This window comes from Pavona decussata, unplaced genomic scaffold (assembly GCF_977016875.1).
Source record: "Pavona decussata unplaced genomic scaffold, jaPavDecu1.1 SCAFFOLD_272, whole genome shotgun sequence".
Lineage (NCBI taxonomy): Eukaryota > Metazoa > Cnidaria > Anthozoa > Scleractinia > Agariciidae > Pavona > Pavona decussata.
This window is the reverse complement of record NW_028145674.1, coordinates 1,273,743-1,294,285: the sequence shown is the minus strand read 5'-3', so window position 1 is coordinate 1,294,285 and position 20,543 is coordinate 1,273,743. Positions and strand designations below refer to the sequence as shown.

At 38.8% G+C, this 20,543-nt stretch overlaps 1 protein-coding gene across 3 annotated transcripts in view; it reads right to left on the bottom strand.

The window, feature by feature from the left end:
* The window catches only part of LOC146455644 (midasin-like), a 79,487-nt gene that overhangs the window by 43,637 nt on the left and 15,307 nt on the right, over nucleotides 1-20,543 (bottom strand). For 2 of the 3 annotated variants that reach the window (XM_085093957.1, XM_085093958.1), the window contains exons 16-44: nucleotides 19,705-19,852; nucleotides 19,290-19,575; nucleotides 18,461-18,602; nucleotides 17,732-17,998; nucleotides 17,065-17,191; nucleotides 16,325-16,394; nucleotides 15,228-15,601; nucleotides 14,479-14,690; nucleotides 13,832-13,954; nucleotides 13,306-13,368; nucleotides 12,464-12,598; nucleotides 12,143-12,250; nucleotides 10,954-11,061; nucleotides 10,761-10,841; nucleotides 10,176-10,274; nucleotides 9,370-9,510; nucleotides 8,642-8,770; nucleotides 7,948-8,137; nucleotides 6,586-6,702; nucleotides 5,883-6,039; nucleotides 5,430-5,546; nucleotides 4,612-4,696; nucleotides 3,761-3,884; nucleotides 3,151-3,287; nucleotides 2,102-2,525; nucleotides 1,858-1,978; nucleotides 1,290-1,402; nucleotides 921-1,051; nucleotides 361-518 (exon numbers count right to left, since the gene is read on the bottom strand). In XM_085093957.1, coding sequence (XP_084950083.1) covers nucleotides 361-518; nucleotides 921-1,051; nucleotides 1,290-1,402; nucleotides 1,858-1,978; nucleotides 2,102-2,525; nucleotides 3,151-3,287; nucleotides 3,761-3,884; nucleotides 4,612-4,696; nucleotides 5,430-5,546; nucleotides 5,883-6,039; nucleotides 6,586-6,702; nucleotides 7,948-8,137; nucleotides 8,642-8,770; nucleotides 9,370-9,510; nucleotides 10,176-10,274; nucleotides 10,761-10,841; nucleotides 10,954-11,061; nucleotides 12,143-12,250; nucleotides 12,464-12,598; nucleotides 13,306-13,368; nucleotides 13,832-13,954; nucleotides 14,479-14,690; nucleotides 15,228-15,601; nucleotides 16,325-16,394; nucleotides 17,065-17,191; nucleotides 17,732-17,998; nucleotides 18,461-18,602; nucleotides 19,290-19,575; nucleotides 19,705-19,852 — 4,487 coding nt within the window. The remainder of the gene's footprint in view (nucleotides 1-360; nucleotides 519-920; nucleotides 1,052-1,289; nucleotides 1,403-1,857; nucleotides 1,979-2,101; nucleotides 2,526-3,150; nucleotides 3,288-3,760; nucleotides 3,885-4,611; nucleotides 4,697-5,429; nucleotides 5,547-5,882; nucleotides 6,040-6,585; nucleotides 6,703-7,947; nucleotides 8,138-8,641; nucleotides 8,771-9,369; nucleotides 9,511-10,175; nucleotides 10,275-10,760; nucleotides 10,842-10,953; nucleotides 11,062-12,142; nucleotides 12,251-12,463; nucleotides 12,599-13,305; nucleotides 13,369-13,831; nucleotides 13,955-14,478; nucleotides 14,691-15,227; nucleotides 15,602-16,324; nucleotides 16,395-17,064; nucleotides 17,192-17,731; nucleotides 17,999-18,460; nucleotides 18,603-19,289; nucleotides 19,576-19,704; nucleotides 19,853-20,543) is intronic. The other variant, XM_085093959.1, reaches the window with a different exon arrangement.

The window sequence follows — 20,543 nt, the reverse complement described above, 5'->3', positions numbered from 1 at the left end:
CATGGCTACGTTCCCCGTGTTGGATGCTTGTCTGTTACAAACATTACTACTACATATACAACTTTCCCCAGAAAATTGTTTTAAATACCTTGGTCTCCAAACCAACTAACATTTTTTTTTAGAAACGCAAACTTCACCTAACTAAATCAATTTCATTAAATGTTATTGGTTGTTTTGAAAATACAAAGAAAAGGGCACGCATTTCGGTTATCATCAGCTGTTTGGGGGAAAGTACACTGTGTAACGACCCAAATAACAGACTCATAGGAGAGGTCTGAGAGACGAAAGACTGGCCTATTGATGCAACACGCTGCCATAACGTTACACTATATAAATTCGAGATCAGGAGGTTGTACATACCTGAAATCACGTCCACCAAATGCTACTGGCACAGTGTTCAATGTGTGCTGTACAACCCAGCTCCAATGGAGGGACAGAGAAGAGATAGAAAAGTTGCGACTGGACTGTTTTTCACATATCCTCAACAATCTGTGTCTCCACACAAGGCCATCAACCACCTAAAGCGAAAACAAAATAGTTACGCTACTTTCAGAAAACTTTGCTAGCAGTACTTTAGATAGGGTATTGGAAAAGGGACACAACAGCTTAGTACAGCTATCGCACGTCCAGATACAGATGCGTGATATAATTACAATTGAATGTCTTGTAAAGACCACTAGGGATCAGTAGAAGTGGTCACTTAAGGATTTGTCTGATTACAAACGACTCTAAATACAACGTTTCACTGTTAATTGATTCAGAAACGTTTACAGAAACGTTAACTGAACGAAGATGAGAAAGGTCGTTAAGAGAAACGAGAACAGCAATTCAAAATGTTTTAGTGCTACTTGTCTTCCATGTGAAGAGAGACATCTTGAGCACTGATGCGCTATATGGCCATATATACTATTATATTTTACCGTCCAGTGTTGATCGTCACTTAATGGGTCTTCTTGAGAAATACAGCTTTCCAAGAATGATGACAGCAATTTGAAAAACGGCCAAAGATGTACCACAACAGCATTCGGCAACGATTCTAGCTGCACCTGACCTGCAAAAGATACATTGATAAACGACACTTCTTCAAGAGAAACATGAATGGTGTTATTACAACAATTACAACAGTGTTTGTTCAACAAAACACCTATGGGTAGCCATGAATCCCAGATATCCTTTGACAAGAAATGGTTATTTCACGTAAGATTGAAGAATTAAAACACCTGTCAATTTTTGAAACAGTTAAAGGCAAAAGTAGTTTCACGTTCATCAGTAAAATTAAGTACACCTACCAGAATGAAAAGCATGGGAAAGGTGAATCAAATTCCTGGTGGCCGAACCTGTAGGGCAACGGCCATCCTCCTCAACGTACCAACGTCTGGCTTCACTCTCCAACAAAGACAACCTGTGTTGAAAACGTCATGCCTATGTCATTTCTCAAATTGTGGACGAAGCCAAACAGGTAAGGACGCCTTCAAATCCAGCGGTTCATCAGGGTGATGGAACTTACAAAAACACATTAGAACATGGCTGGAGCATTGTGCTATGTCTAAGAACGCAACATGAAGGCTACCACCAGTGCGTAAAGCACTGGTTTCCAACCTCAGATCTGACGGATTTAGCTACTATACCCCTGCACTTCCACACTAGCCATAAAGCAGCGAAAAAGCGCAAACCAATTTTCAGTGGTAAGCGATGACATCCTCGCATACAAACATAAACAATTACCAACCACAAAATATGGAATGCTGTTGCACTTCAGATCCTTTAACAATGCGCCTTATCATATTCAACAAACATACTTGTAAATTTCCCTTCCACATGTAAAATAATGTCCCATGTCGTCTTATTTGCTTTTACCTGTTTGCTATGCCTGATATCCTAGCCAGCAATGAGGCATTCCATGGAAATTGATTGAGGTGCTTAAAAAGATCTGTGTTCAGTCGTTGGTCAAAAGGAAAATGATGAAGCATTGGAGAATCTAGATGAAAAACAAACCAACATTACCAAAATAAAACCTCCAATCCCCAGAAGTGACACTCAATCAATCAAAAGAGTTTAAAGTTAAAGCAAACATGGACACACAGAAAGTACTTGTACTCACCAAACTGGGAGGATTTGAGATCTTTCAACTCATTTGTTAGATTCCCCATGAGGTGACTGCTGAACAATACGCCAAAACTGTGTATAAAGGGCTTTAAAGTTGTAGTGACATCTTTATGACAACTAGAGGGTGCATTATCCAGTACAGAATCCATTATGAACTGAAGATAATCTAGCCTCAGCTTCCAGTCATTAAGTGTTGATCGTTCAAGAAACAATAAGACAGCAAACTCCAATTGTACTGCAGAAGGGAAATTCTTGAGAATACGAAGCAAAGGAATTGACTGCAGGTTGATCATTGACACAACAGAGTTTGCGAGGTAAGTTTCAGAAGAGGGAAAACACTCCGGAACAGCATCAACATGCTCTGTGTTTTCCAAATTTGACATTGTACTGACGTGCTTGCTGATGAGCTCCTCTGCAACCTAAACAGAAAAATGTCGAGCGAATCACTATGCCAACAAATTCAACCATATTTGTATTGCATCTTATTTATCACTGTCCAGTACAAAGTAAATAAATATATAAATTTAATAAATAAATAAATAAATAAATAAATAAATGACTCTATTTAAGTGTCGAAGTATTATAGCGCTGTAGCGCTAATTGGGGACACTATAAACCTGTAAAATAAATATGCAAACTGAAAATAACGTTTGGTAAAAACCCCAACTGGTGGGAGGCAAATCAGTTGGCTATTTACAAAGCGTGGCCTTGGAGCGGGACTTGAACCTGGGGCCTCCAGATTACGCGTCCGGCGCCTCTAACCACCAAGCCACGCCGCCTCCCCAGTTGCTGGTATATTTTAAGAGGGCTGGTCATCAAATCTCATCTAACATGGAAATACTTGTAGGAGGTTGGGTTTGTAAATGTTATGTTGTTTACACCACGCAAATTCTCCTGAATGTTCTCCATGTTTTTGTAGGATATCGGTTGGCAGAATTTCTTTTGACATCAATACAGCTTATCTTTTGGTTATTTCCCTCATTCTCAAGGCCTGTAAGTTTGATCGAGTGCTTCACGTTAACAATTAATGCCAAGAGAGAATACCTCTTTGTTTCTCTCAGAAACTTGATTGCGGACATAAACTTGTTTAAGGGCAGTTAAAATTGATGCTTCTGTGTCACTGCCACGCAGAACAAGTTGCACTGTCAGGGAAGCTGCATGAAGCATGTCCAGGATGGAACCTTAAATGAATAAAAAAAATAGTTAAGTTGGGAACAAGGGAGTAGGGAAACAAAACAAAGAATGACACATTGGGATCTTAATGTTAATCCGCACTCAGCGAGGGATAGCAGCTCTGAATTACATTTTTAATGTGCACTGGAAGAAAATGTTTTAAGCCTAGTCATAAAATGAGAAAGATGTATTTTATCAGTTAGTGACACAGGTATACTCAAAAAGAAAATCCTGGTTCAAGCTACCACGAGGACCGCTGTAGCTCAGTGGTGGAGCATCCGGACTACCAATCAGAACGTCAAAGGTTCGATTGTAGTTGGGAGAACTCGGATTGAGCCCTGTGTTAACCCCCTTCAGAACGTATCACTGTTCCTTCAAAAATTGTTTCTTTCCATCCGACGCATTCATATGGAAAAACGTGAAACAAATTCAGTCCAGTTCCCAAAAAATGTCAAGGGTTTTTAATGTTACAAATGCCTACCTCCCAAAGATTGTTTGAAATCTGTGTGAAAGGCCACAAGGGATGCACATGTTGTCCTGTCCTGGAGTCCTAACCCACGAAGCATCATCTGCTTATCATACTCATCAAACAAATGACCATCGTCCTGCGACAACCAGGGAAGGGTTGCATTACAAGATTAAAAAGGAAAAATACATGGGGAGTTCTAACAAAATTTGTTTGCTTTATAATTCCAAATCAAATGTTTCCAGAGAGGCATTTTGTCCATATCAAGAGAATTTTTTAATTACGAAATTTTTCTTCAAGGAATTGTTGTGCATTCTCAACAACACCTTTCTTAGGGAAAATGGACGAGCTAAGGTACCAGAGAATGGCAACATGTTGTCAAGAAAATGTGAATGATATAGAAATAAAAAAAGTTTTGAGGCATCCACTTTTTCCACTTCGTTACTCAATATAATGGTATTATTAAAAACTGGGTCATGGTATAATGCAATTCCAGGGATTTGATTGGCTTAGCAGCCATGAAATATGAGCCATTATAACATGCCCGAGAAATAGCAACCAATAAATTTTCCAGTCACGCTTGTTGGATATGAGATGATTATAGCCAACTCGGCGTTACGCGCCTCGTTGGCTATCTGTCATCTCATATCCAACGCGCACTCGAGGAATAATTGTTAATGAAACACTGTTCAATACATTTTAGGAAAGTTTGCAAAGTTTGCAGAAATAAAGGCAATACACTATTTTATATCATTTGAAATTCATAATGAAAAAGTTTTTTTTCATGATCACTGATGACACAATGGTGTGAGCACATAACATATTCTGTTCTGAAGTCAACCTTGTCCGCAATGAGGTTTACCTACCTCCCCTACCATGAAAATTTCCACTCCTCTGTTACGCATGGCACGTGATATTTCTCCATATCTGGGATCCATGGCTAGAATCAATCTAAACGAAAAGAGACGGCCATGGCGTGAGAATAAAGTAACTTGTAAGTCGCAAGGTTTCACTCAATCAAGACTCTTGTTTACTCCACATTATGCAGCTAGAAACGTCACTCATCTCCTACATAACATCTTGTTATATACCTAGACGTTCACTCAACAAAACGAGCACTGTCATTGGTTGAGTCCTGGTCACGTGCCCTGATCAAATACAGCTGTATCCCGACCGGGATACAATTCCACAGTTGTTGCCCTCTCAGTTTTTTTTTTTTGTTTTGTTTTGTTTTGTTTTTGTTTTTGTTTGTTTGTTTTACTGTGATTGTTGAAGGGAAAGTCTAAATATGTAACAAAGCATTTAATGTAAGGTGCCTCGGGAAACTAGTTAGTTTTGTTTTCCCTCGAGTCTTGATGTTTCCCTCGACTTCGTCTCAGGAAACATCATGACTCTCGGGAAAACAAAACTAACTGTTTCCCACGGGGTCATACATTAAGTGTATATTGTTCACTGGGTACTTCTAAGCTTCACTTGAAAACGGTCATTCCTAAAGTGTTGTCCATCAGATCGGTGGTTGGTGCTCCCTTTCCTATGAAGCACTGTTCCAGAAGGATCTAAGCTTTAAATAGTGACCTCTGGGTCTAACTCCTAGGATATCAACTTCTCGGTGACAGTTTGAGTGCTGCAAAAATATAATGTCCCGTTCTAATGAAGGAATAAAGAATGACCAATGATAACTGACCTGAAATTTGGGTGTGGCTTAATGGAGGGGATTTTCCCATCAATGACGCCCCTCTCATCAATAGTCAGGATTCCACCAGGCTCTAACAAAGCATTCAGTCTGTCCAGAACGGATGGGCTGAAATAAATGTATTCAAACAAGAGATAAATCAGTTCACTGCAGGACTGTCTCTTAGATTTCAAGAGACTTGGCTCACAAGGAAAGTCGGTCGTAAACACACAAGACACTCTCTTGTTCTTGTTGTTTTTTAATCATTTTCGAACTCTAAGTAGCTGGTCATAACAGCTGGCTACTAGCTACTAATAGCAACTCCAAATGACAATAGTGAAATGGAGTGCTCAGCTGCCACATACATGGCACATCAATCTATTACCAAACACATTCCATTAATGTGTAACAAAACATTAACGGTACTTCCCCACTGGCAAAAGTGTTAGCAAATGCAGCATTTACCTGCAGAAGTTGACATTGTCAATCAGTAGCCAGTAACCTGACTTCAGTGCTTCCACAAGCTGTCCATCCACCCACTCAAACTGTCCTCCACAATGAGAACTGTCTCCATTGGCTTTAAGCTTATATCTTAACGACTGCAACATTTCCAGTATGGTGTCTGTAGCAAGAGAAAAACACAAACAAGTTCAGATAAACAAAAAGCTAATAACCATAACTTTTACGTAATTCTCAGAACGATTACAGTTTGGGGCATAAAAAGCGATCTTGTGCTTGTAAACGTGCGTGTGAAAATATAAAAGCGAGGGCAGCCTAAAGAGCCCATTTAACAAAAGTAAACAAACAGTCGGATTTCCTTTTCCGAGTATGCCTGTGTTACTAACTAAATGATACATCATTCTCATTCATTCAACAGGCTTAAAATAGACCATCACATTTATTCCATCGCGCATATGCCACGCATTGACATTCAAGTCCTAGCAGTATGCAGGACGTTTCTACCATAAACCGACTCTAATGGTCTTAGCTCCCACGAGTCTCCTGTAGCTCAGTGGTAGAGCATCCGAACTAGTAATTGGAAGATCTTAGGTTCGACTCCTGATAGGAGCACTTGGATTTCCTTTTTCCGAGTATGCCTGTGTCATTCACTGAATAATACAGCATTTTCAATTACTTCTGTCTGAATTAATATACTATATATTAATACCTGCAGGTAATGACGCCATACTATTCCTGTAACAAATCTCTCGGATTGATGAAATGAGCGGTTGAACTGCATCTAGTTTCTCTTGAGATAACAAGTCGTGGTTGGTATTTTCACAACCTGAACATATGACATAAGAAAACAAACTAAACAGTTGGTCTTCTTTTAGTTTTATTACATTATCTTCAAAACTAAAGAGTAGCGCTAAATAGCTTACAAACTGAGTCACACAAACACCAGTTAACCCTTTGATCACTAGGAATACAAACTACTACATAATACCATAACTTGTTCAATGTCTGAAAGATTTCTATTACGTTTTGCCCAAAATCGAGGCCCGTATGCTGAGACACCGAGATTTCATTTTTACGAAGACAAGCTAGTCGTTTGAGAGTGGATTATCACTGAATATAGAGATCGTTTTTACTGGTTTAAAAAAAAGGTTAAGGAATGCTAAGGGTGTGTCGATTGACCTTATTCCGGAATAAGAATAAGCGGAATAGCTGTTAAATTTTTCTTTTTAAGACATTTGGAAGACCAATTCTGCAAACTATCGCTGACACATGAGAATTTAAGAGCCGCCTCTTACTCCAGTAACTCCTAAAACCTCTTATGAGGGATTTCTTGTCACCGTTGTATGTATTCGTATTCCGGAATAGGGCCAATCAAACGCACACTAAGTTACACTCATTTCTATAGCAAAGGAGCTGCCTTTGAACCACTCAAGATTTTTTCGTTTTCAAAGTTTTCTTTTCAACTTACGTATTTGAACACTGTATACGCCCTCTTCTCAGTATAGCACTTGGGTAGATTTTAAAGGGTGCAATGAACGTTGTGTCGCTTGCATTAACGACATCACTGATGGATCAAAGAATTAACTTTGTAGCGTATGTTAAAGTACTAAGGGAACCCATGAATTTCATACCAAGCATTAGCTCTGCTAAGGACAATAGGTAGAGCAACAGCTGTCGTCGGTTCGATTCCCGCCAAGGTCGAACACTTATTTCTTTACCTTGTGTGGTTCCCTATTTTCTTACTAGGGCTAACGCTCAGTAGAAAATTCATGGGTTCACTATACATTGCAGAGTTAATTCCCTGACCTATAATTTAGTTTTTACAGGCTTGACTCAAAATGTAGACAAATGTGAGTAAAAACTGACAAGATTGGCTAACAAGACACAGTAAAAGGCAATATAAAGTGACAATTCGCACGTGCACACCTTAGATTATACTTGTATACTTGGACAAGACACTGCACCCGTACAGTTTCTACCTCCATACAAGTATATTCTGTGGACAGTTTGAAAGCAGAAGGTATAAAAGTGCTGAATTGTAACAAATATATCCTCCTTGTCAGCATAGTACCATTTAATTTAGTTCTCTCTTTACCTTTCTTCTCGTGGATTGAGCAGTCGGACCACAGTTTATACAACACGGAGATCTCTTGTAAACACAGACGTATTTCGTTGCTTCGGATCAACATTTCCCTGATTACGGAGAGGACGAGCTCCTTGGTTCGCTTTACAATCTCTCCCCATTGTCTGTTCAGGTCAGCCTACAGCGAGAAATCAACCGTAAGGGCTGTACAGTATTTACCTCGAGTATCTCAATCCACTAAGAAATGATTAAAATGTGTTAACATAAGTGAGCTATTAGCCTAGTGTTTCATAATAAATTTTAACTATCGTACGCGCTCTCTGTTTTCACTAAAATCTTCAGTATGATTTGACTCCTCCTAAAACGAACAGCTAGTATGTCAATATCTCTTCCCTAAACTACAATAAAATACTGATTTTGGCAAGTACAGTGGGCGCTTTCATCCTGCTTTTCATCTACTCCCATAATTTCTCAGATATGGTTTTCTCATGTCATCAGTTTAGGACTCTATTTACTTCTAGAAAGATTTTCATGGGTTCAGAGGCACTAGGTTATCCAGATCAGATATGAATGCATGGTGTGCAGTTCTTTCTTAAACATCTTTTTGTAGGCAGCGTTCTTTCTCTGAAACGAGCCTAACCGAAGATCGCAATTTTGTTATCTGTACGGTAAAACACCACACCTGCTCAAATCCTCCCAGCAGTTCTGTGGTATCCATGGCACTGTTCATGGCCATTACTTCCAATCTGTTTCCAGTCAGCTGTGCTAAAAGATGAACAAGGGACGTCTTTCCACATGATCTAGGGCCAACCTGACAATCAATCAGAGAACAATTTTCACTCCACAACACTGAAAAAATAACATGTTGTTGTTTTTTGTTTTCAAAAGTCGTCGACACCTATCACCCAGCGTTCAAAACGTTTTTTGCCAAGGAAAGGCCCTAAAGCACACACGTTTCACGTTCAAGGTTTTCCTTGAAAATATTTTGTTTTCAACATTTGTCTCCAACGAAAACCTGATATCGATTATGCTAAAGTGATTAACAAATGTTGTAAGGGACACATATCAATTCAGTCAGTCAGTCCTTTATTTATTCATTCATTCATTCATTCATTCATTCATTCATTCATTCATTCATTCATTCATTCATTCATTCATTCATTCATTCATTCATTCATTCATTCATTCATTCATTCATTCATTCATGCATTCATTCATTTACCATTTCGTTCATGAAGTGAAGTGCTTATTACTTATGAGATCAAATACATAAACAAAGCATTTGTTTGTTTGTTTGTTTGTTTGTTTGTTTGTTTGAATAGTGCAGCAGTAACTAGCTCTGTACCTCTCTTTGACAAAAACGTCGCTTTAACAACGATTTAGAACAAATTTCTTTTTATTAACACCTACCAGTATGGCCATCCAATTCATCTCAACACACTTCATGAGTGACTCCATGGCTGGCAAGCAGTGATGGAGGACTTGCAGGGGTCTTCCACTAACACCAGACTGATTCACAGAAGGACATCGAGGAAGCCACGAATGACCAACCTGAAGATAACATTTTCAGTATACACACGTTTTTAAATTCTTGTTGTGACTGTTGAAAACCATCTGAACACTTTAACAGTCATAAGAAAACACTTCTTCAACCACGTGAGAGCATTTTTCTACAACTGACAATTCTTTCCTGTCGTTTTTTTGTTTTCACAGTTGAAAGATGAATTTCTTTTGCCTTACACTTAATGAGTCGAAGTTTTCAATACTACTTGCAATATTGTGAAATAAAAATATATCCAAACACTACATCTTAAGGCGCTTTCCATTTGTCAGAGCTGGCCGAACAGACCAGTCAGTTCGTAAACGGAATGTACCGATTTGAAGGATAAGTTTTATGCTAGTCCTTCGAATTTCTTCAAAATAGCGCTTACCATTTTCGGAGTGATGATTTTCAAAATTTTGCAGCACCATCCCTTCAAGTGACACATTTGATTTACAAACTGGGCGGTCTGGCCTGCCAGTCTGGCAAATGGAAAACACTCTTAGTCACCTAAAAAAATTACCCTGTTGCTCAAGTGACAAAGGAATGAATTAAACATTTGTTCTCAATCAGATACTAGTACGACAAATTCATTAACAATTCTTGAAGACTTGTGGTACGATGTGCTTCCTTTATACAAAGGTTCCAGTTCATTTGCCTTAGATAGAAAACTCACCTGAACGTGCGTTGGAGTGATGTAAAATGATGGCCTAGTATGCTCGATATCACCCATCGGTTCCGTGCTCTCAATGACGGACTTGAACAACTTCACCACCTGAACACCCATGCAAAGCAAGTCAATAGTTCATTAGCGATTTAAGAGTGTGGTGTGAGAAGGGCAAAAGTATACAGATTTGTAGAAACAAACAAACAAACAAACAAAAAGCAAAGAAAGAAAGAAAGAAAGAAAGAAAGAAAGAAAGAAAGAAAGAAAGAAAGAAAGAAAGAAAGAAAGAAAGAAAGAAAGAAAGAAAGAAAGAAAGAAAGAAAGAAAGAAAGAAAGAAAGAAAGAAAGAAAGAAAGAAAGAAAGAAAGAAAAAACGCACGTTCCAAAACAAATCCCAACATCTGGTTTAAAATCGCATAACAAGCGCACAAACCTTTTCGCGAGTATACCTGTGTCACTTGACTGAAAAATTCATCTGTCAAAACTTTAATTATTGCCACAATTACTCAGATAACAACATGACGACATGACCTTATCAACGAGGTCATTTTCAGAGGTTATCAGAAACTCCCATACAAAAAACAATAATCTTACCATTTGTTTGTCCTGTATTGTCCTCATTCTGTCGCAGTATATAAGACGCACAAACTGTCCAGGGTCCCAGTTCTCAGGGGACTAAAGAGAAAGTCAAATCCAGGCTCTTATGCAATATTTTCAATCTCCATAGGCATTAGTCGTAACAAATGAAGCACTTGAGCACTATTGACTACAGACAGTAGATCAATACCTGATGTTTCATAAGGAGATCACACCAGCGGAAGACATCTCTGAGGTTCAGCTCCCAAGGGCTTCCCTTTCTTCCCCATCGTCCCTCCACTACTGTCTGCTGGTGGATCTAAAGAGCGGGAATAATTCAAGTTGCCTTTACCTTGTATAATGACGATCCAAGTTTAATACTTCAGTTTCCAGATGAAAAGCTACGAGGTGGTTGCAGGTCATCTCAAAACTATTATGCCAGAAAAGCCGACCAATTTTCTAGTGTTTTATTCTCCTCTAGCATACGGAGAAGCACTGTGCGAGAGTATGAGCGCCTTGATGAGTTGCAAGAAGGCAACGAAACAGACCAGCCATAAATGCTTACATGTGGACTGCATCAGGCTGTGTTAGCATACGAAAGTAAGGAGGCTTTGGAACTATGATTTTTACCCAAGGAAGCTACAAATCACGACATGATAAAATTCATACAGTCTTGAGTTAACCAACTGGCTGTATTTTGCAATTGGAGTTCATCTTATGATTTAAAACTTCTCAAACTCATTAATAATTCAGAAGACAACTGAAAGTAAATCATGCACCGTGACGTGTTTGGAAATCTGATGAAAAACTCCTCGTTTTTGCATCCTTAATTACTCCTTCAAAATCAGTTTGTTTGAGAAGTTATATCAAACACTCGTCACAGTGTTTCATCACAATATCAAAAACCTCGAAGTTCGTCAAAAATACTCCGCTACGCGTCGTATTTTCAACTCTCTTCTCGGTGTTTGATATGTGATGAAATACTGTGTCTCGTGTTTGATATATTACAACCAAAGAGTATATGGGACACCTTGTACATTGACAAAGAAAACAAGGATAGGAAAATGAAATAAGAAAGATCTGGTATTCAACATGTCACAAACGTGGAACAAAACAAAAAACTGAGTCCCCGATGGGAATAGAACCCATGAACCTCTGTAATATGGTGGGATGTTCCAACCACTGCGCTACTAGGAACTCATGGCGAGCTTGACCATTTACTAGGTTCATGTGCGACAGAGGTCCTGCAAGTTGCTAGGATCAGCAATGTCAAAAGTGTTCTGCGTGGTGATATATGAAGATGGTAAATTGTCAGCTTGTTAATCAAAACAAGAGGATGAACTGGTTATCAATTGAAATTGATAAAGTTTCAAAACTAGAATGTTAGGATACACTAGTACCTTCGTATTGAATGTCACCATCTTATCTAAGATGCCGGGATCTATCTGTGGGTACAGGGCTTCCGTGATGAACAGCAGGTCTGATTTGGAAAGTGGTTCAACATGAACCTTGGAAAAACCAAAAAATAATAAATTTAACAGACTGCCTAAAATTACAAACAAAGTTAAAAAACACCGAATGAGAAGCTTTTGGTAAGGTTAATGATCTCATGCCATGTTATTCAGTTATGATTCAAACAGACTGCTTCTAATTACAGCGGACTGAAATTCTGAAATGATAGCAATAAGTAAAAGAACCAGTGAAAGATTCCTAACTTTTACCTGGGTGAATCTGTTGAGGAAAGACTTGGGCAAGCCTTTCCTTCCTCCTCCTTGATTCAGGGGATTCTGACAGGCGAACAGCCTGGTCTTTTCTCTTTGAACTTGGAAGGTCATTCCCAGCTCCGGAATGTAAACCTTAAACAACACAACAATAGAAGATGACTTCATTTTAAGGCTAACATATTCACTACAGATAGCTGTGTTCTACAAAGACAGAATATTCTTGTTGCTTTTATACAACTATGCAATCATCTGTACTGGTGACGCCACGCAACGTATAACAAATTGCGTTTGAGCTATTGTAATATAAGAACTGTTTATTGCTGCAGAAGGAGGTTCTTGAAATAGTCACTAAGAAAATAAAATTGTTAGATCAATGATACCAGCAGGCAAGTTAAAAGTTGAAGAAATACGACAACAGTTTTGATTTTTGAAAACATGATTCGACAGCTCTTCTGTCGTCTTCAGTTTAAATTGTAAAAGTACAAAGTTAAATTTATGATTAATACATACAAACGTATTTATTACAGTTTTTCCTCTCTCATTGGCATTTGTATGTACTGATTATAAATTTAACTTTGTAATTTAAAAATTTAAGCTGAAGATGGCAGAAGAGCTGTTAAAAAATGTTTTCAAAAATCAAAACTGTTGTCGTTTTTTTAGGTCAATGATATTTAAAAATTTGTCCATCTTCAGTTCTCCATTGGTGATTCATATTAAGATGTCCTTTAGCCTGAGATTACTGAATGAAAAAAGCAATCAAGCAAAACTGACACTTTTGTATACGTGTTACGCAAAATCAGAGTAAACATATATCATGTTAAGTTACTGAGCAAGCTTACCTCAGCTCTGTGATCCAGACAGGCGTTCAGTCCTTCAAGGACAGACTGTGACGCTAAATTTAGCTGGACAATAAAAACCGAATAATAACGTTCTAGCTAATAAAAAATAACAAACAAGATTACAAAAAGAAAGTCAATTTATGATCACACTTTACCCTCCCAAACGAAATGAACAGTTTGCTTCCAACTGTGCAGATTCATTACAATTTAGTATAAAAAGGGCAGTTCAATGAACATTGTACTAATGTAATGGTAGTAACTGGACTTGAAAAAACAGACCTAGTCAATACTCACAATACTACGCCCTACACTATTCAAATCAGTGTATTTTCACATCTTCTTTTAGGGTAGCTTTACGTAAATATTATAAATCATCACTGTAACATAATTATCAACATCGAATTAAGAGCATTAATTTTTTGGGTTCTTCAAGGGCAAAAACCTTGGTTAACATTCTACTCCAGCTTAGCCTTTGACTGCTTTTGAACAACTAAGACCTTAGGGTATGAACTTCACAACAAAATACCTCATCCAAGACAATCCAATGACCAGCTTTGAGTGCCTTTAACAGAGGACCATCCCTCCATACAAACTGGCCAGCCTCTCCTCCCTCCAGAGGCAAGTCAGCACCAAACAGGTCCGTCACATCCTTGAAAGAAACGCAGACACGAAATTGTCATGACATACAGTAGCATGTTGCCATGCTGTTCGGAATATGCAAAGGGTAAAGATGCTTTCCGGGCCTAAGTGTGGCCAGAGCAGCTTTTGTAGCATGAAGCAACTACCAGTGCTACTACCCTACCCCCTCCCCCCCCCCCCCCCCCCCGGATGGGATGCTAATCCATCGCAGGGTTAACCCTGTGTTGTCGCTGGTACCCAATTTAACCTATCCTGTTAGCGAATATCAATTTATCAATTTATTTAGCCATTTTTGTGGAGGGGGAAAACATGGCAAGGTAATATTCAGAATACTCAGTCCAATTAGGGTCTTTTCCAAGTTTGTGGAGCCTATCCAATCGCAATGAAACCATAACATAACTTGTGTGGATAGCCTTTGTTGTCTTCTAGGTTCCACTATCCTTGCAGCAAATGAGAATGAAGATGGTGCAATGAAGCTTACTACTTCTGATAAACAAAAGAGTGATGAAGCAGAATAAAACATTGTGTACTTACAGTCTGTTCAGAGAGGTTGATTCTAATTAATTCGTGGCCTGACGCCTTAGCAATAGCTCCAACAAGACTTGTTTTGCCAACTCCAGGTGAACCTTCCAGAAGAATCGGCCGCGGCAGCTGAAGAGCACGCAACACACGCTGTGCATTCTGGGATGTTGTTGGTGAGCTCAGGGTGTAAGTGCTTGCAAAATTTTCTGGTGGCGGCAGTGGTCCTGGTTATATTAAATACAAAATACATTTTTCGAAAGAAAAAAATTTCTTTGGATCGATGAAGTTAAATGATTTTAAAATAATTAAGTTTCAAATGCATTCAAAGCACATATTAAAGCTGATCGGCTTCGCAAGGATTCTGTTAGTTAAACATTTCTAACATGATAGGGAGTTTAAGCAGCTACTTCGGCGACGACATCGAGAACGTCACAAAAAAATAGGATTTAATGAGAAAAACAATGGTCTTGCACGTGCGTTATAAATTTTGGTTCATTTCTTCGTCGTCAGTTTTTGTGGAGAACGTGAGCACATGACGATAAATTTGTTATTCTCTGTCTCATCGTGAAAGCCGTTCTTACCTGTTCTGTTACTGGATAGTTCAGCCACATTGTACAAGTTAAACGAATTGGAATGATCGCAAAGTAGTGTAAGTAACGCGAACTTACATTTTCAAGTGACGTTATTCATTGGCGTTGCCATCGTGGTTGCTTGAAGCCGCTAACAAAGGTTTGAATACAGAATTCACTGTAAAACGTTACCTCTTGGGATGAAAAATGGCCTAATACCAAAGAAATCCGGCCGTTCAATGGTACTCCCAAATTGATCAGGCTCAGTCCCCCAAGATCCACCGTTTGTTTCTTCTCTGTCATCCACCTGTCTCCTTAGAAAATCCAAGCATGTTTGATATGCATCTTTTACAGAACCACTTAAGGATGACGATGAAGACACACTGGTTAAACCTGACCCCAAAGCATCCAAAAACACAAGGCAGGCTCCATGCACGTATGCCAAGGCTGGAGAGAGCAGTGCTCTGTCACCAGTATTGCCATTCATGTCTTTATGAGTGGATGATATGCTGCATGTATTGATGAAATTTGCCCATGATAACAGATCTCTGGTGCTTACCACAAATCTGACAAGAAAATAGGAATTATCAAATTACAATAAGACAACTTTCAAATTCCTTGTACATGGTTTGTACCAAATGCATAAACATACAATGACATATGAAGTTACCGTATAAGAAATGAAATATACCCTGTTGTTTTTTCGTTGTTTTTGCTCATTTCCTTGTTTCTTTTGTTGCAGTTGAACTTAATGTTTTCCTTGTTGTTGTTGATCTTCTCGCTGTTGTTGCTGTTGTTGTTGTTGATATGTTATTATAATGATTGTTGTTGCTGCTGTTGTTGTTGTTGTTATTATCAATGTTGTTATTTATCTTGTTATTATTGTAGTTGCTTTTGTTATTACTGTTCTGTTTCTACCGCTGATGGTGCTGTTGATACTGTTGTTGTTGCTATAAAATTATTTTTTTGTTGTTTTCAATGCTGTTGTTGTTGTTGTTGTTGCTGCTGTTATTGCCATTGTTCTATTGATGTAGAAATAGTTGTTATTGTTGTTCATTGTAGTGGTGGTTATAATGTTGCTTCATCATGGCTACATTTCTAATTTTCCATTCACTTCTGAAACCAAAACGATTCAAGAGACTTTCCATCCGAGCCACGGTAGTAGTTAAACACACCCAATTTCAAAATCGTGGCAAATTATTTCAAAAATCCAAAACACCCTCTCTCCAACAACTGCTCTCTCTAAAATCAGTAAACTGAATGCAATGGGATAGCAACAGATAACCTACTTCTTTCCAAAGTCTGAGGAATGGAACCATTCTATAAAATCCATGATTGCCTCTCCTATTCCTGATGATCCTATAAAAGGGCAATTCATGTATTATGATTGTTTGCACATGAAACTATTCCCTGTTTTTGAAAACTCAATGCTGTAGTCCAACTGAGTTGAATACGCTAATCCAGAGCTGGTCATGTTATTTTAAATTACACCCACAAATGATGAAACATGTATATGAACATACAGAATTGTCATTTAGAGCTAACGTGACAATCAGTGCTTAAACTGTTGCCAAAGGAATTCCCAGAACAATCACAATAACACCAGTCCACGAAAACAATGCGAATACAACACAAGGCTTCAACCTTAACATTACATTTGTACATCCCAAGAACAAATCACACGAGTAGTTGTTGTCAAATGTTTTAAACTTCGCTGTGAGTTTTTGAAAGATTCCACCTTGAAGAGCGATTTCACGAATTTTCCTTTTTTAAACTAAAACATGAAAATGGAAGAGAAGACAGAGTCCATTTTCATACAAAAATGCGTCCGTGTGAGATAGGCCTTAAAAACCTTTTTCTAAACGGTGCTTTTTTATTTCTATCATACAAGAAATTAGTGTATGGAAAAGAACTGTCTATTACAAATCGAACAGAACTATTTCTGACGTGGCTGGTGACAATGAACAATACTCTACAATAGAGAGTAAGTTGGCATGTAAACACAGATAAACACAGTATAACTTCATACCTTGGCTGGCTGACTCAAGTGCAACCCCAGGTTTGATGTTATGTTCGATGATCTGCACAAGGTCTGCTCTGGCATTTGAAGGAGGACACCAAATCTCTGTGAATCTGTTCCTCAAGGCTGGGGACAGCTACAGCAAGAAAACAGTGTTAAGGTACGACCAGGCACTCCTTTCTCAAAAACTATCAATTAGCGTTCATGAGACTCAATCTACGGTGACTTTAAAAGCTGAACTCCAAAACCATAATAATCTTTTGACAAGTTTGTACTAAATTATTAGCTGCAATCGGTAAAACTTGGATTTGGAAAAAAACTATCAAGCAGAGTCACTATTGGGACTATTGAGAAAGAGCACAAGAAGTTCAGTTCCTTCGTTTCCCTGTTACACAGCATTCGTCCTTCCTTGCGCCTCTGTTGTCATAGGCCATTTTAATTAGTTCATTGTAACAGAAAGTAATTTGTGTGACACGATGTGAAGAGAATAACTATTTCTTACTTACTTATTTTCAATATAACATGTCAAAGACCTAGAGTATTTTCATGGCGGCCATGTTGGAGGAGCCAAACAATAAAGGATATTTGCATAAAAATATAATTTATTTCCCAAAGGAAAATCATTCAATTGTTTCATTCCTCCAACATGTCCGCCGTGAACACACTCTATAGATACCTCTTTCTTGCCAAAGTCGCCACTAGGGTTCATCGTTCCTACAATTTTGAAATCTTGGTGAGCAACTAGCATATCCACATCGTCAAGTCCACCTCCGCCTTTCTCAGCAAGAACCAATGTCCTCTCAGGCTCCAAGACACTGTTGAGTCTCTCCAGCACTGAGTCGTCTGCTAGAGAGATCTCATCCACTAACAACATGGCTCCTTCTTTCATCGCTTGTACAAGAGGTCCATCGCACCACTCAAACAGCTTGGAGAGTTGCTCATTCTTGGAAACAAGATGAGAGACAAAAAGAGAAGAGACTTGTGTCTAAGCGGTAAAGAGCCCTGACAAACTCATAGAAATAATAAATGGCAAAAGTGAAAGATAAGTTGCCCACAAGAGACATGCGCACTAGGGAAGCATTGGTGGCTGAAATAAGCCCAGTAATTATTAAAATAAAAATGTAAAAAGTAAGCCTATGAGTTAGCAGACATGGACCACTGTTTTGGCGTTACTGGACTTTGTCAGCATGGAGATGCAAACATATAAGCTCAAGGTTCCCTCATGAAAAGTATCGAACGATAAAATAATGAGCACCTCAAGGGTATCACTCTTGTATCGCGCATAGGCCCATTCTTTACAAACTTGAAACTTACAATAACTACATTTTGTGTGTTCTTTAAATCAACAATTATATCCGCTTGTGTGAAGGATACAAACAAGTTTGTCCTACACTTGACATTTTACCTGTTCCTTGTGACCTCTGTTTCTCACAGGCCTCAGACCTCCAAGGAAATCAGCAGATTCGGAGTGCATATGGCAGTTGACAGCAAACAGCTTGTGATTCCACAATGCTGCAAATAACTGACAGATGGTGGTCTTCCCACAACTACAAGGAAAGCAAACACAGCGTCACCACACTCGTATAACATCATATAGTTACCTTTAAAAATAGTATTTTCATGTGGAACCTGAAAACGTATCTAACGGCGCACAACTGGATTCACATACAAGGCTGTACTTAAAGGAGGACCAGCCTAGACTAGCAAGTAAAATGAAATAAGTAAAAAGTGAATTCAGCACGTAAAACGTAACTGAGACTGCAAAGAAAAAAAATCAGGGGTTTTAACCTTCTACACGTCAACGGTTGGATATTCTGACCACTACATCAATGGGAGCCTTGAAGTGAACGTTAAAATCACGTGTTACATATGTCCTGCATACTGGTCGCTAGAACCATAACGCCTAGAGTGTGTGGCGATAAACAGTCAAATAGCAAAGATGGTCAAGGCTCTATTCTGCTTAAAAGAAAGACAAAAAGACTACTCTTTTCAACATCGACCAATATGCTGAAATGTAACAGAAAACACCAGGCAGTTTTGCCATGACGCTAACAAGGTTAACAATGCTCAAACGTTGGTAAACAACAAGTTTTGAGCAGTGTTGAGATATTAATTGTTTGGGGGAGTGATTGACTTGTATGCTACCAGTCCCTGGAAGCTGGAGCAATGTGCAGGTAACTGTTGTTGTTGTGATACAACTGCTGTGGAGGATAAAGATATCGACAAAAATTTACCCTGTTTCTCCAACAAGCAGAACTGGTTCTCCGAACTGCAGTGCTCTCCCAGCCAAAACAGCAAGTCGACGCATGCTGTGAGTCCAAACGATGTGCCTGAATCCCTCCAACGAGGCTGTGGTGACTTGCGCTACGAGACTAGAGATGCCTGGAGAAAGCTTCAACATCGACGGGTCACCAAACAACAAATCAAGATCGAGTTTGCGTTTCATGTGAAGTTCAATAACTTCCTGGATGACTTTACACTCAGAAGGATTTCTGCAGCGTCCAGCAAGGAGCATGTAGCCTGCGAGTAGATAATGATATTTATCAAATAATCTGCAAACGCTTCTGTCTTCATAAATTAACATGTGTTGACTTTATATTTGGTACACATATTTCGACGCAATCGCTAGCTATCTTAGATTTTCTTTACCATCTTCTGCCAGATGTTGATCCCAGTCATGAAAGCCTCCACTTTGGACGTCAGGTGTCTTGTTGTATCTCTCCGCCCAGCGAAACAAATCACGCAGTGTAATAAAGCCTTGTTTACCAGCAAATACATTGGTGCTCCTTCGGCGTGCCTACGATAACGAAAAAACAGATGATACGTACAAAGAACGGACAACATTTTCCCCTGGACAAGAATTCTCTATTGCAAACCAAACAATATACAGTTTGCGCCAACATCACGAACAACTTGTTTCTGACAATCACTTCTGCAATCAGTTTAATGAAATGTAACTCATCAAAACCACTCACAATCAAGACTGTCATAACTTCGATGAACCTAGTAGAAAAAACAGAACTAAAATACGATTAACTCTGGCTTTGTGGGATCTCCACAGGTACAGTACTTCCGTCAAATTAAAAATCAACTTCGATAAAATCATATGCAACTTGAAACCTTGTAAGACCTACTGTGGTGTTATCTAGCCACTAGCCACTGACCATGTTATCTTATGCTCTTTTAAACACCTGCACAGGTGTGACTTTTTAGATTTGCAGCACATCAACTTCATAACTTCATAACACCTTAAAGCTAAGGAGGATCTTTAGCTAGATGGAGGCCGTGGGCCTTCCCAAGAAGACGAAGGAAGACGAACCGACATCAAAACTGATTTAACAATGATATTCATCAACGATCTTCCTGATTTACAAACTAATAATGTGAATGCGTTGAAACAGGCACCACATTCAAATGAACGTCAGCTAAAAACGTCACAATCTTTGACACAAAATAGAGAATTTGCCTTCAAACTTCAGACTTCAGAA